We start from the raw sequence: 17620 nt of genomic DNA on the forward strand, positions 1-17620 counted from the left end.
TAAATTTTAGCTTAATTCATCTAGCTTCTACAAAATATAATTATGCATAAATACTGTCAAGCATGTTTTACTTTATTAGAAAAAATTAATAACAATATTATCTTCTTTTTAAAATTTTTTATTAGAAAGATAATCATAATTATGTTATTATTAAGTTAATGAATTTATGTATATTACAAATTCTTCCATTTTAGACTCATATCCTTTATTTCTGTACATTTTATATTTATTCCATTGTATAAATGTCCAAATAACAAAGAAAATATAGTGCTTATTTTGTCCATCATAATGTTTTGTTTAGCCAGATATCATTTTTGAGAATTATCTGAAGATGTGACGAAGTTATTTTGATCTTTTTCCAAACTGTTTTATTAATAGCAATTTCAACATTTTATCAATAATTGTTTTCTTCTCTATTGCCTTCATAATATGTTCACAATTTTATTTTTTCATATTTTACCTGCATTCAAATGATCTTTCTCTTCATTAATAATTAACAAGATTCATGATTACTATCGAATTCTTGGTTGTTTTAAAAGAATCATTCAACTCACTTCATTTTTAGATTACGAACTTTCATCGATTTCAGAGCATTCTTCATGTATGTTATTTTTTGTCAATAATTCTCTTTTTCTTAAAATTTGGGACATTCTTAGAATTAGAAATTAAAAATATAAGTAAAGTTAAGTCATGGACGTTTTTGTTAATAAAGAATAAAAAAATAATTATTTGTATTACAATTTTACTACTTACATACTTGCAGTGATAATTTCTACAACATGCTTTTGAATTTTCCATGAATGGAAACAAAATTCACTACTGGAATTAAAGAACAAAATTCATACTTAATTTTTCAGAAGTAGTTATTGCAATGATCTGCAGTACATTGCAACATGGCAGAAGGCAAATGAATATCAAAGCTTATAACAATATTTTCCGTTACAATTTTAATTAAGTTTCTTTAATTATAATTTGATATGATATTGAAACATGGTGTTGATATTTATATATAAACATTATGCTTATATATAAATATCAACTATACAACTAACAACTATATAAATATCAACTAACTACTACTATTACATCAATACTAACTATACACCAACTATACAACTTTATAAATATCAACTAAATATAAATATAACACTATTTTAATATTAGATCCTTTAGGTATCAAGAGACACTTCAAGATAGAGATAAGTATACCATATGCATATTTTTAGATCCAAAATAGGAATTTTAGGAAAATGATATTGCTGAATTAACTCAGTAACTATGGTATGAAGAATCAAAATATTAATTGTGGAGAAATGATAAACTTTGATAATAATTTTGAATTAAAATTTGAAAATCTTTAGTCACCTCTTGGTAGAAATAAGTAAAGATATTTTATATTCTAATTGCATATGTTATAATATGAACTATGTATTGAATGTGAACATTATTTTTGCATAAAATTATCTTTCAGATCCAAATTAAGCTATATTAACATATTAAATTATGATATGTAAAATTTGATAAACATTTCTTCAACAATAAAGTATATATTTGGCAGTTTTTAGATTGTTAAAAAGAAGGCAGTTTCTTCTGGAAGAATTTCTCTTCTTTTTCACAATCCTTGTTTCATAAAATTATTGTTCTAAAGAGTTTATTGAATTAAAATATTAGAAAATTGAATCTTTCCTTTGTCTCTTTAGGTGCTAAAACAGAAGAAACAAACTTTTCTACTCAGCAAAACAATGCAGAGAAGGAAAATTCCCATTTAACAGAATCCGATTGTGAATGTGTCGAGAAAAAAGAATTAGGAATACAAACTGTTCCTTTGTCTGACATTGAAAAGAGTTCTTATGTAGTGGACAGAGTCTTAACACCATCCATATTTCGAGTCAGAGCAAGGGCTGGTCATGCAAGAGAATTTGGAACACAGACAGATATTCACTATGGAAAATATACAGGAGATGATGCAGAGTCAACTGAAAGGTTTGATTTCTTAATAGTTCATATTTTATTCTTAACTACCTGTCTTTGGTAATCTATTGATTTGCTAATAATACTGATTGTGTTCAATTACAATTTAATCTTGTATGCATAATTAAATATTCATAATTTAATCTAGAAATTATTTGCAATCATCAAAATATGACAGGCATATTTACACTGTATTATTTTAGGAGGTGTAGGGTTTTATGTTTTCAATTTTACACTTGTTCTCTTAATTGGATACATGAATTTTTCAGATGGTGCAAAGTCAAATGACATTACATTTACTTGTCCATACAAGTACTGCTTGCTTATAAATATAACTATCCACATTTTAAAAAGCTATTTGCTTGTTGTCTAATCCATTAAATTTAATTTCTTATGTCACTTACAAAATGCACAGTTGATTCCAATATTAAAATGATACTGTGTATCTTGTATTATATAGTATATTATATGCATTGAAACTTATAAATTAGAAAATTAAAGAATAGGCAATATTATTTTCCAGTATATCAGATATAATACTTAATTTAGAGGAACTTTTTTTATAGATACCATAAAAAATTTATGAAATAAAATTTGGAAAGTAAAAATTTGTAATGACATTTTCAAAGATTGTGAATAGTGAATGGAATCTTTAATTTTCACTTGAGAAAGAAAATGGTTTGAATTTCATCGCAACTATTTTTGCAAATATTGCATAATTTTTTAAGTTGTTAAAATTAGAGGAAAAAATTGCACAATAATTAAATTCAGGGCTTTGAAGAGGTTAGTCTATTGAATCTTTTGATAGTTTAAAAAATGTTGTTCAAAAACGATTTTTACGAGTTATTCTCAAAAAACTTTTACATTTTGCTTAATTTTTAATTGATTAATTAAAATTTTTTCAAATGAAATGACCCTAAATACTCCTTATTATTTGCAGAATGTAGTAACTTTGCTTCGAATAATATGGAATTTATGAGCCTGTAAAGTGTCTACACATAGTCACATCTCTACTTTTATTATAAGTAGAAATTAATTTATATCTTTTATATGTTTATATTAAGTGTTGCATTTATGAATTCATTCAAAATCGTATTTTAATAAGGATTACTGATTTCGTAATAACAATAATGAAACAGAAGTTTTAAAGCTGACTCTTAAATGAAAAACAACTGAGGATAGATTTATTATTTTGAACGACATTCAGCACTATTTTTTCATAAATCAACAGGTGTTTTTGTTTCATATAGTTCATGAGCTTTGGCTTGAGGCTTTCATTTCTGGCATATTCCATTTAGAAGTTTGCTTTGAAAAGAAGTGTTTGTAGAGCCCATATAGCAATTTCTGTTTGTTCACCCATATTTTAACCTTGATTGTTGTGACTGTAAATTTTAATTTTATGAGATGGGGAAGAGATATTATTTGAGAATATATTTAAATGATTATTTAGAATATTCAAAAGAAGCAGAACACATCAGTAACATGTGGGGACATTCTTATGAAAATTCATGAACAATTCAAAACAGTGCATATCAGAAGTTCGATAATTTTAAAAAAAAAGAAGCTTTGCAAATATGTATTTTATATTACTTGCGGACTTATTTTTATAATTTCATGAAAATCATTTAAAATGATTGATTTTGGAAAACTTTATTGAAAGAAAGGCTTCTTGATTTCAATTTTATCTCCGTTTACTGAATTTTTGATTATTTGAGGTGAGTATGATTTCAATTTTAGTTCTATTGTATTTGCAAATAAGGGCAATTTCAGAAGTTGCTGGATGTTGATAAAAGCCTAACAGGAGCTTCCTCCCCCGCCTTTTCGATTTTTTAAAATTTGAAATAGTAATTGTTTCATCTTGTTATGAAATAGTATGAGGGCAGTTTGGAGATGACCCTTGTAATTTGAAATGGCCTCTTCCACTCCAAACTTCTGCACCACAGGCCGCGAAGCCGATACTTTATCTCTATGTTATCATGGTCGATTTTAGAATAAGTTGGAAAATTAGTAACTGAAATAAAATGCGCATTTTGTTTCTAATTGTAGGTTGATACGGTGTTTTTATTCTCGCCTCTTGTTACAGAGAAGTATATCTAAGTCTTTTAAACCAGAGATTTCAAAAATGTCTAATATATATGCATACAATACCTAAACCCTTGCCAGATTCGAACGAAATTTGCCACACATATTTCTTAACATCTCGAAGAATCATTTACATTATTAAAACATTTTTAGAATTCTTTAAAGAGGCCGAAAGCGTAGGGGGGGGGGGGTGAAAGATGATATATGTTTTACTGCTAATAACTTCTGAACAAATCAACACACACAAAATATTTTTTTATCATCTTAAAATTCAAACATTTAGCTTAATTCGATTCTAAGTAATTCTTGATTTTAATAATTTTTCGAAATTAACTTAAACATAATTTTTATAACATTTATTTTATAGAAATATTAAATCTAATATTTAAATATCACATATATAATTCTTGCACTTCTGCTAATGTTAATGTTAAATTGCTTTCAACAGATATTCGAGAACAAAAGCAAAAATGTTGACATGCAGTAATTACTGTTTCTGAAAATTGCTACAATTTCTTTAACTGTTTGACCTAATTTTGTCTCATATTTTGGCACTTCAATTGGCATATCATCTGTCTTTTTCTTTAAAATTATTTTTTTAGCTTGAATTCAACAAATAAGTATGCTAATTTTTATTTCATTATTATGTGTCAAATGGTAAAATTAAAATTTTTGTTTATCACAAAGCTTTAGAGTAGTAATCAATTAATTATGATTAATTAGGGTTAAAAGTTCGAAAAATTCTTAAGGGTTTAAACAAAAGGATTCGAAAACTGTTTGACGTTAAAGAATATGCTTTTTGTGTTTTCTTACAAGTAAATAAAACAAATAAACGTAGGCAGAACCGCTGTTATTGTGGTTATTTATATAATTTTAGATGCGATAGAATAAAGGAATTTAATTCACAAGTACTGAAAGGAATTGTTCGGTTTCAATTATTTTTTTAGCTCTCAAGTTTATGATCTATTTAGGTGAGATAATTATTATTCTTCTACTTTATTGTTTCATGCATTTCCTATTGTTTGGCAATGGCAGAATTCTCTGCATTGCACACTAGACTTGCCTTTCAGTGAGTCTTCCTGGGATTATGGCATTTTTTTGTAATAATTTCATGTTAATCATTTTTTGATGATGTGTATATTGGCACATACAATAAGCGTAAAATAGGAGAAATAATTGATATCGTTTTTTGGAGTCTCTCTCTTTAGTAAAATTACGCGCAGTTAAAATTTACTGACATGAAAAATTCAAACAATTCTTATTCATATTGAAAAAATATGCTGATATCTTTGTTCAGCTGGGCTTATCCATTAATTTCATTTTATAGATTAATGGACTAATAGATCGCTGATCGCAATACAACCGTATTAGTGTATATTTTACTGGTCTGTAGTTAGGACTCCTTCCACTTTTTAGCTATTGAGGAATTTGTTTGTAATAAGTTTTTCTTTTATATGCTTAATTTTTTCATAAAATTCCTTCAACATTTATTTTTCCATTTTAATTTAGTACTGTCATGTTCGAAGAATTCTCGGAATTTGATAATAGCACATGCCAGAGATAATAAAGTAATATGGCGCTTACCATTATGTGCTCACCAAATTCCGAATAAGTGAGTGCAGGAGAAGAAGAGATAAAAACTGAGTTTCTTAAAAGAAACTATTTTAGAAAAAAGAGTAAAATATTTCATACTATAGAAATTGGTAAACATTCGTTAGCTCTGCGAATTAGTTGTATTCTATTCTATTCTAACAATGTAGAATGGATCAAGATTTTTTTTTTTTTTTTTCTGATTGAAAGGAACAATGTTCATTCTAGTGGAGAGGTATGCAAATTCTTTTACCAAAAATTTATATTTAATCAAATATTAAACAATTTTGACTGCAAAAAGAATAATAACGTATATTACCAAAAGGTAACTGTTATTAATTTGGTAGGTTTTTATAATTTTATTTTAAACAGAAACTGCACTGCATTCATGAGTCATCCATATAGAAATCTGCAACTATATAATTACAAAAAGATGTTCCATGAATTCTGCAAATTACTGATTCAACAGAAGGCGGGGGATATATTTTTTGGCTAGTTGCCAGCAGACCTGTGAAAGATTACCTGGAAATTACTGAGAATTCAGTTGCATTGGAAGAAGAAATATGATGCAAAAATAATAGCCACTCAACGGCACGAAATCGTTTGGGCTTATGTCTGTGTTTATAGGTTAAAGCATTTCTTCTCTCTCTCATTGTTGTAACTGTACCTTTGGAAGTTGGTCAATTTGGGATTTCTTACTGTCTTTCTTACCTTCCTTTTCGTATGTGATGGAAGTTATTTGTAATCTGTAAATATTGAACATCAGTTTATCTCTCTTTAAATGAGACAATTTGCTATGTGATAATTTATAAAGATAAATATTTCTTTACAAACAGATAAAATATGCCCATGTTTTTTTTTTTTAAATAATGTTTTAATTTTTTTTTTACTTCATAGGAATTTAAAATTTTTTCTTTTTTTGGATGAAGCTAATTTGTTAGTGAGTCATAAATTAATAAGTGGTATGATATTACCTAAAAATTATTGATAAACAAAAAATTGAGGTATAGTTAAATTTATTATCTTATAATACTTGTCGCCTTTGGGAGCAATTGGTTTGCTGGGAATATTGGTTACGTTTAATTTCAATTAAATTAATTAGATATAACTTCACGTTTATAATGTAGCCAAATTGTAGGATTGCATATAATATTTACATTTATTGCATGTAATATTATAATAATTTATTTAAATGCAATAAATTATTTATATAATTTATTGCATTTAAATCCAATTACTAAAAATATAATAAATTATTTTTGTAAATTTATTAAAATTTAAGGAAGTAATAATACAGAAATAAAGTTATTCTTATTGAAAAAATTATTTTTTGAATTTTAAAATGCGATGAAAATGCCTTTTATTCTATAATTACGTTTCGAAATTATTAAGGAAAAACAGTAAAATTTTCATTAAAAATTAATTCAAATTTTGAATTTTTAGTGAGCACCTATTTCCCAAAAAGTAATTACGTGGTAAATCTGTTAGTTCCAGGTCCAATGGTTTACAATCTGTAGAGAATTTTGAATACTATTTTTCACTATGCTTGCCGAAATATATTAATAGTATTCTAACCTGTAAGCACTATCATCTTAAAATGTTTCTTTAATATATATATTTAAAAAAATCATCATCTATTCTGGAAACATATTCTTATTAATATTGATATTATTATTTTCTTATAGCAACACGAGCTCCTTTCACAGTCCGGTTGCCGCAAAACGTCTTGTTCGTGTCCAGCACAGTAAGCCGTACAAAGCACAACGCAGACCTCAGTGTAATGAAAGTTCGTCCGTCAGCGAACGTCCCAAATGGGGTGTTAACCAACCGTCCAAGTCCTACGTGAGAATGACTGAAAGGGACCCTCATTTTACGAAAAGGAAAAAGATGCAAGAACTCCGCAAACAGCACTGGGCAAGGGAACTTGCAGCTCAAAAGGCAAATGAATCATCGCGGAAGTCAACCCTCTCATCATATCCAAGTTTGCGCGGCAGAAGAGCTGCGAGTAGCTCTGACTGTACGTTAGGTTATAGTAGTTCAGAATTTGAAACAAGGTATGTTTCGTCATGCAAATGTTTTCTTTAAACATTTAATAAGTAAATAATAATATTTATTTTCGCCTTTTTATTATTCAGCATTTTTCACTGTAATTGCTAACAAAGCGCTTAATGAATACTTTTCATTCTTTTCTTATTTATTGAACGTTTTAATAAAGTCGGTAATTCAATATTAACCATCTAGTGTTGATTAGAGTTAGAGGTTATTCAAATTCAATCGAATTTAAGATTATCTGGCGATTGTTTGCCCTTTTCGGATGTTAAGCATATATTGGATATTAGCCATAATCTGCCCTTTTCGGATATCCACTGAGATTATATATTACTAATTTAATTTTGGTTTAGATTCATCGGTGTATTAATTACTGTTCAGTGTAGCAAAGTTAAAATTGTTTAGCATTGTACTAGCTTTCAATAACTGTAGCCCAATTAATTAATTTCCTTTAAATAAAGATTTTGGAAAGATTTGAACTTTAAATTTGGAGCTTTAAATTGTAATATTGATCATAGACGGAGCTTCTGGATGCGGTTATATAAAATTTCCATGATACATATAACTGTTGTAAAGATTGTCTGTTTAACTCCTCACCTTACTCACCTCCTTTATTGTTCATTTCTATCTAATTGTACTGATCCACCTATCTAATTAGATGACTCTGTTCTCTACTAAGGTTAAAATAGCAAAGGAGGTGTTATCTAATTAGAAAGATGGTGGGAATACCATGTGTGTGGGAGCAACGTACGTGTCAAATTGACTTCACTATACATTATTAAATTTTAATACCAACATTAACCACTAGACAAAAGAGTACTCTCTTCTCCGGAAGTTGTTATCTGGCTTATAATATTACCACCACAACAGTCTCCCACCAGTGAGTCGGTAGAGTTTATCGCTCCAGTTATGGCGAGCGACGAACGTGATTATCGCGCCAGGCGTTATGACGAACGTTGATATCGCGCCAAGTGTTATGGCGGGCGACGGCGAGCGTGTGTGAGTGGTTGCTGCCGGTAGATGGAGCCACGACAGCCGAATGAAGGATGCGGTTGTTCAGAACCAGGGTCACCAATGTGCGGGTTGAGGTTTGAACTCGCAACGTTAGGGTTCATAGCTGAGTAACATAACCACTAGACAAAAGAGTACTCTCTTCTCCGGAAGTTGTTATCTGGCTTATAATATTACCACCACAAAGGCTATTAACAGGAATGAAATAGAAGATTTTCAGAATGCTTCATTTCCCATTAAAGAAAAGTAAATTAACGTCTTTTTATGTTGGAAGTTATATTTACCATGAATCATATATTCCCGAATTGCTAGGGCGATATAACTGATTAATGATTTAAAGGCGCTATTATACACTTTTAATTGACCTGGCAAGGAATTAGATTCTTGTGAGTCATTGCTGGCACAACAAGAGTGAAATCGTGTTGCACAGCATCTTTCAGCTTGTTAGTGGTACTGTAATGGTTTCGTAGCACAGTATCCGTTGTGAATTTCTTTTGCCAACAGACTAACAATGTTCTGCAAATTGTTACACATAACTCAATCACATATTATCTTTTGTCACAAGAATAACAATGCACAAATGCATCTTATGGATCATGAATGTATTATTGATATTAAAGTTCAGGAATCAATTATATCAATATGGTCAATTATAAATGCAACTTCATACATAAAGAGGTCATTCATTTTTTGTATGTCTTTTAGAAATAATAGGACTTAGTGACTGGCCACCACATAGGTTGAATTTTGTTTTCTCTGCTTTCTCTGCTTCATCTCCACATAGTCCACTTAGTATTAAATATCAAAATTATTTTAAGAAGCCACTTCCTTGTAGAAATACTTTTTGCAGAAAAAGAACATCTTTAATCATACAGGAAATACCGTGTAGTATCCATAAATTAACGATTTTCTGGAATGTGTAGAATTTTTTTTGTTTGTGAGATTTTAAATAACATTTTTTTTGCTCATGTGTTTATTAGCATTCAAGCTCAGATAAATTCATGTAGTTTCAAATCAATTATATATAATTTGACTCTTAATATATATCACATTACTTTAATTTAAAATGTTTCAATCTTGTACTTCATAAATTCTTAAATCATATTTCATCAGATAAGTTCTTATCAAGTTCTTTATTTTCATATTAATTTGCATGCGAAAAGAAAATTTCTTATCCTTATTAAGTGATCCTCCTAATATATCCTAATTTTTAGGTGTTTTCTATTTACATTTTCTGATATTTGTTTTATTATATGCAATATACTCCCGAGTATCCGGCTTAATGTGGCGGAAAGATAGGCCGGATAAGAAAAAAACCCTGGATAGGTTGAAGCTCTATGAGCTCATTTCTTTGCCCACCAATACCAGAAGGCAAAATTTTTTATACCAAAATTCACTGTTATAATACACATTTTCTTACTTCATATTGAATACTAAACCCTCCATTTATTTGAAGTCAAGTAGAATGTGAACGCGGCCTGGTGAATCATAGAAACAATTGCTGGTTTTTGCTATCACGCCAGAATCTGTATAATGTATAATTTCTCCTCCATAGCTTTTTTCGGTTAATACCCATTTTGAAATCTTCATTATGTTACACTTAAAAAAAACATTAAGCACATCCCAATAACTATTTATGAATACTGTATGCACTGTGCAGTTATAATCAAGAACAGCGGCAACAATTGAGGTCCGTTACACACTGACGAAAAAATGAACAACGAGCAGAACGCTGTTCTTTTCCTGTCACAACTTGTATGGTGCACACGACACGTAGAAGGATCATAACAGACGCCCTCTTACAATGCAAACTTTGCCTTCCTCATTAAATAACGACTAAAAAAAAAAAAAAATAGGTCAGATAATACGGAAGCCGGATAATCGGTAACGGGATACTCGGGAGTGTACTGTATAATCGTTGTATCAATCAGTACAATAATTAAAATGATTCTTATTGCAGATCATATCACCAATTCAGAAGCAACTCAACTCCTCGCTACCAGCAACCATCCGGTTTCCGTTCAGACTGTGGCTCTGCCGAAACTATCGCTTACTTTAACTACAGCCCATCCAATCACAACAGTCGTTTCTCAAGATCCTTTCTTCACCGTAGAGACTCACAAAGCTCAGACAATCTTCCATCCATCATTGGTGGCTCTGAGCCATCACCATCTCGTCGCATAGACAGGTTTGCTGCCCCGTCCTATGGAGGAAGCAGTCTTCCCCCCATGCGTCGCAAGTGGCACAGCCAAGAGAGTTTCCATCCCCTTGGAAATTACCACATATTTTCTCCCCCCCATGTACCTGGTGTCTATCCACGTATGATTGGTGAAACATTTCGTTACGAACTGCCACCCCCGCTTACCACCCAGCGACGGAAGTGGAGCGATCAAGAGAGTTTTGACTTGGAGAGTGTGGTTCGGTCTAAAGTTGCAGAAGGTAGTAGAGCTTCGTCGGCAGAAAGCAGTGGGAAAAGTGAGACTGCTTCTGTGTCGTCTGCTGGAAGTTCGAAGCCTAAATCACCTTTAGCTCAGGTTTGCTTCCTTTATAGCCATTTTTTCAGTATTTCAAATTATTAGAATTACTTCGGAATTTTTCGTGAGCTTGAAATTTTTTTAAAGCTCACAGACATAAACAAATGATAGATAAAAAAAATTGTTCTAATAAAAGATAAGGACATAGGAGTGGATTACAGAATTCAGTGATAAATTGAATTGTTTGTCAAACAAAACTAAGATTACTTAGAAGTATGCAATAATACGAACAAAATAATTATTATTGCTTAACATCCTCAGAATTCTTAAGTCATTGTCCATCCTTTTTGAAAGATATTTATGCCACATTTAAGTTAGTTCAGATTTTCCTTTTGAAAGCAACACTAAGGCTATTTTAGAAAGAACCATGGTTATAAAACGAGGACATAATCTGAGCTGGCACTTCCTCTACTTGCTTTTGTGCTTCTTTAATGGCAGGCTATTTTGCCCATAATGTCAGTTTTAGCATGCACCAAGTCCACATACACATTGGATGCTTAATGAAATTAAATTTCAAACTTGAAATCCCCGCCTAAAGCAGAGGCTGCACCACTAGGACACCACAGAATGATATTTATGCCTTATAATTTTTTTATGATGACTATAGTCTTAGCGTTCTAGAACTTTAATACCATTTAAAATACCAAAACACATAAAGAGAGATATTTTCTATGCCTTTGAAAGTTCTGATTACCTCACCCTACTAAAAATTATAATACCTCATAAATATGCAAGGAATGATTTCTCTTGAAGTATAAAAGCAACCTTATTTTTGCCCTAGAAGTATCTGAGATATTTAAAATAGAAATTTTGTACTGCATGAAATGCTTATAGCTATTTTCAATTCATTTTGTGCTCACTTATTTTTTGCATACAACTGGTTGCAATTCAAATAAAATTGAAATATATATGAGAAATTTAAGAATATCTATTATTAATAGTCTAAAAATGTTTCTCTTTCAGATTCTATTCAGAAAAAAATTAAAAAATCAAATAACTGATTAGAATTATATTATGTCATACTAATTAATAATTACATATAATATTTAAAAAAAGGTGTATATGATTTTTTAAAGAAATACATAATCTCCACAGAGTCTACTGAAATGTGGAAAGAAGTAATTATAACAGCTTATTATAGTTGTTAATTATCTGATATTTTAAAAATTTATTGCAGATTTATTATTTCCCATTTAATAAAACCTTTTCTTAAGAAATCACTATTTAAAAATAATCGCCACATAAAGATATTACTTATCAAAATTTTATATGCAATAAAATGGTTGTAAAATTAATTAAACATGTTATTTTAAAATATTTTCTTCTTTTAATTAGCTTTTATCTATTTTTTCTTAACAGAACCCACTTGTTTGCCCAGAAGTTGTAACTGGGAGGCCCACACCACGTCAGGATAGAATATTACAGAATTTGTCATCTCTAAGACAGGTAATTGTTTATTACTAAACATATGCAAGTTTTAATTCTTCTTTTTATTTTTAAGATTCGAAGAATATTGATTTTAGTGAGAAGTTTTATGAATGTATGCTTTCCTGTTTATTGTTATAGTGGATTTCAAAATGTTATGAATGGTTAGATTTTATTTTATTGTGATAATTTTCAATTCACTTTTTACTTAGCAGTATAAATAATTTGAACTCTGTCAATAGATGATCATTTGCATGCTTTAGTAAAATTATTTCCAATAGAAATTGTTATTAAAGTTTTACATCACATTGGTAGAATTTTATTTTTATATTGGTATAAATTATATTTGATAGTTATGTTTCATTTGAAATGTTAATATTTCAATTTAAATATTCCATGAAGCTCTATATATAGGATATCCACTCTTGTAGTTAATAATTTCTAAAATGTTTAGCCTCGGTAGAAAAAAATCTTTAAATGATGCAAAGAATTATGCTTCATGTTGGTCTAGTTAATAAATAAACTGCCAAAAATTTGGGAAGTCAGAACTTTTATACAATTCCTAAATATTATTTTTAATATTTTGTAAAATATTATTGATGTACTAAAATTAAAAGCAAAAAAGTTTTCTTTTATGATTAAAACTGTCTGAGCTGTAGTGCTTTGAATATTGTTATTTCAGAAGATTTAGACCATTTCAATAACTGCAATTCAGATTCAGGTAGATCAGCCTTGATTAATATCAGCTTTGATAGGCTTAAAGTAATGAAAATTGTAGCTTTTTAATGCAATCAAATTTGTGTGGAGTGAAATTTTATTTAAAATTTTTGTGTTTCAAGAATATATTACAAAATATTATGATAGAACCAAATAATTATATAAAAAAAATTAGAATTTCTTAATTTTTTTCAGCAGTATATTTGTTAGTTAAAAATATAAAAAAATATTTATTGATAATTTTTCAAATTCGAATTTATGCCTGTCTAAAGCTTTAGAAATTAGTCATTGGACAGAAGTTAAAGTGGATTCCCTGTATATTATTTTTGATGTAAACATTTTTCTCAACTGATACACAGAATGCAGGGATGAATGAATTATAGATAAAAATATTAAGATAATAGGATTTTTTAATGACTTCTGGTGTACCTTAATTAGTTTATGACCAAAAATATTATTTAGTATATAAAATGAAACTTCAAAGGGATTGCAAGGATTCAAGAATCTAACAATATCAGTGCACTTTCATAATCATTTTTTTTTTTTTGTTTTGTTTCCAGACTAAGTTGAATGGGGTAGTTATGCTATCTGTTTATGGTATTTTGAAAAGGAGTATTAATGAATGAAATCTACTATTTTTTTCGAGAAAGTTTTGTATTGTTCTTATTAATGCTATAGACATCATGGATGCACAGATCATTTACTCCTTTTTTTCCTTCCTATTTTACAAACTAATCTATATAAATTTCTTAATTTCTATAGCCTATTCAGGAGTCATTAAGTCTAACAATATTTTCATGTCAGTTACTGAAAATGACAAATAAAAAATCAAAATAATTACAATTTGATATTATATATTTTACAACAATGTATTGTAAATATACCTGCATCAATAAATTGTTTTCACTATTTTGTATGTAGGTGGCTCCAAAAATGAGGTAACAATAACCATCATGAATGCATAAATTCCTAGCGTGAATTAAATTCTATGCATAAATATAATAGACAATCTCAGCATTCAAATATAGCCAGTAGATAGAGCTAGTTGTATAATAGCATTCTTAAATTTCTGTTAGAAAATGACTGTATTGTTAGGTACTTGGTTGCGGTTGAAATCTAATAAGGCATGCACCAGAAATAATGGGGACTGCTCTTGAAAGAGTTTTGTTATTGCATGACAATGCTCGACCATACATGATCTTGATTATACATAATTTGGTACAGGTTTTTCGATAGAATATGATGGAAAATCCTTCTTACAGACTGTATCTCACAACAAATAAGTTACCTTTCTTCAGACAATTGAAGATGCACTTGGTAGGTGTTCATTTCAGAACCAATGCTGAATTTAAAGAAATCACTGTTATGTAACTCTGTGGTTTTGACATTTATTTCTTCTATGCCGATTTCTTAAGAATGGTTTATCGATGACATAAATGCATTAACAAGCATGGTGACTATGTGGAATATTACCTCTTTGATTTCTTGAATAAAGTTTTTCTATTAGACGATTTTTTTATTAAATTATGTTTTCAACCATCTACCTATACACTTTATTGAGTATTTAATTTCAACAATTTGATTAGACTTATTCATTTTGGGAAAGGTGGGGGGGGGGAGTGCAATTGCCCAAACTGTTGCTCAGGTTTACTGGTTTACAAATACATATTTTTGGTTATTTGTTATTTATTTGTTTATTTATTAAAATTTGACTTCTTTTTTACAGGGTCTGATTCAGAAACAAAAGGAATTGGAAAGTTTAATCCGCCGTCCTCCTCCTTTTTACTCTTGATGAAACTTCTCTATATCCAATTTCTGTACAGCAATTTTAATACAGAATTTTAAAATCATTCAGATTTTAAATTAACTGTGTTGTATGCATAATGCATATACTGCCAGATTTTGATCTCAAATGCTGTGCCACTTTGTAGTCTTGTATTTGTAAAATCTGCAGTGTGTGTTCGTTGAGGTGCAATTTGTGCAATAATAGTTAAACTGTAAAGAAATGCTATAATTCCAAACATTCTTCTGAAATTCATTATTTGACAGTTGATTATTGCAATCAAAAAATATCCAGATTTTTAAAAAAATCAAATATATATTTGCAAACTACTTATATAAACATCTGGCAATATTCAATATTTCATTTCATCGTCTGAAAACCGGTTGTTTTAATGTAATAAAGATTTTTATTTTGTTCTGTTGCATACACAATTTTTAAAAGTCAACAAAGAATATGCATTAAAATTTATTTTTGAAATGCAATTCCGGTTACAAAAATATTTAAAATGCTACACAAAGTCTTTAAGAGACAGCTGTTTATCAAGAACAAGGCTATATGAATATTTCATAATGTTAAATGAAGGTACAATGTAATATATTGATTACAATAGATATACAACCTTAAAAAAACAAATCAAAAGAAAAACATATTCATGATTAAAAACATCATTTTTATAACAGGAAAAATCACATTTACCTGTATATAATTAATATACAGTTTTTGGTGCATATCTATTGGCATGCAGAATTTTTTTCTTTTACAGAAATGATATTTTAAAGCAACTTCAACTTATTTACTGATATTTTTCCTTTGATTTGGTTACTTTTAGCTTTATGTCAGTGGTATAATTTAATAAAGATAAATGCAGATAAATAATTTGGTATTTAGAACCAGGTAAAATTTTGAATATTTTTGAAAATAATATAAATATGATAAAGTTTTATATCATTTAATAATTTTCATTACATCAGTATGCATACTTTCATTTGATTGTGATTTGAATTTTTGTGGTGCAATTTTTTTCTTAACAAATTTCCTAATAAGAATAAAATAATATGAACAGGAATGTAAATATATTTTTGCTAGTCATATTAAAAATTGTTTGAAATTATTTTGCATATGTTATGTATAAAAAGTATCAAAACAACTATTTGCCATTTTCTTTTTCTAGTCATGTCATTGAAATTTTGTATTTCCATTAATACAGAAAGCTGTTATATTGCACTGTTATATATAATTAAAAATAAAATTAATGGACACAAAAAAAGGATATGCTTTAACTTGAACAATACCTTAATATCCACTGTCTGTTCTGAAAGTGAATAGAATAATAATTTTTGTGCACTTTATTTGTAATATTTTATTTATTTAATTCAAATTTTTATTCTTTTACTAATTTGTGTTGTTTAAGCAATGCCTTGTGTTATAGGAAATTCAATCAAATAAAATAATGGTAATTTTTAATGCCAATTGTAAGAATTGCAAAAATGTGATTTGCATAATCATTTTTTTCATCATTACTTAGTTAAAATTTTAATATTTTATGACTTATCTTTTTGCTAATAATTGTTAACGAAATGTTTTGGCTAAGTTATTAAAGAAAGCATTTTGACACAAATTTTTATTTATAGTTTGTCTGGTTTGACAAAGCACAATATTTTTTATAAAATATTTCAATGCATTTATAAAAATATCCTCAACAAAATTCAATACATTAAAAAAAATATTTCCAATTCATCAAGTTTTTTTTTTGTTAATACTTTTTTTGGAAAATTAGGTAACAAGACGGATTTGACTTTGAAATGCTAGAAAAAATTTATTATCTTTTCTAGGAATTAAACAGCTGTCTTTTGAATATACAATAGCATATTAATATATGATAAATGCTAACAAATATTTTAATTTATTTTGAAAATTAGTATTGAAGTTAAAATTTAATTTATTCAAAAAATTCTTAAATCGATAATCTTTATTGTTCCCCCATTTTTATCGAATTGTAAAATAATACTATAACATATTGCCAATGTTTTACTATACAATAATTACATTACACTAAAGAATGAAATGTAATGTTAAATAATGTAATACGAGTGCAATACAAGAGGTTAGTCAATAACAAATGTTGTACATTATGTTTTCATGAATATAAAATTTCTTTGTGATATTCATCAATCTTAGAGGACTTAACACACATTTAGAAATGTACAGCTATTCTTTTATACATTTATATCATTGTATAAAAATGCCACTCACTATTTTTTTGTATTTAAGCTTCTGTGATATAGCTCTAGTCAGAAGTATTGTGCCTTGTATAGTCAGCATTATTTTGCTTATCCAGTGTATCTGCACAAAAATTTTTTGATTGATTGTTCAAATTATTATTTTATTCAGTCATTTTAGTGTAATTTGACATATCTTTTAAAGTTATTTTGGAATATATCGTGTTTTATTTAGATTT

General features: G+C 28.4%; 1 protein-coding gene across 2 annotated transcripts in view; it reads left to right on the forward strand.

The window, feature by feature from the left end:
- LOC129966594 (coiled-coil domain-containing protein 66-like) overlaps positions 1 to 16857 on the forward strand; it is a 76607-nt gene extending 59750 nt beyond the window's left edge. For both annotated transcript variants that reach the window (XM_056081079.1, XM_056081080.1), the window contains exons 12-16: positions 1701 to 1983; positions 7329 to 7697; positions 10664 to 11237; positions 12597 to 12683; positions 15106 to 16857. In XM_056081079.1, the coding sequence (XP_055937054.1) occupies positions 1701 to 1983; positions 7329 to 7697; positions 10664 to 11237; positions 12597 to 12683; positions 15106 to 15171 (1379 nt within the window). In that variant the 3' untranslated portion in view covers positions 15172 to 16857. The remainder of the gene's footprint in view (positions 1 to 1700; positions 1984 to 7328; positions 7698 to 10663; positions 11238 to 12596; positions 12684 to 15105) is intronic.
- The last annotated feature ends 763 nt before the right edge of the window (positions 16858 to 17620 follow it).

This window comes from Argiope bruennichi, chromosome 4 (assembly GCF_947563725.1).
Source record: "Argiope bruennichi chromosome 4, qqArgBrue1.1, whole genome shotgun sequence".
Lineage (NCBI taxonomy): Eukaryota > Metazoa > Arthropoda > Arachnida > Araneae > Araneidae > Argiope > Argiope bruennichi.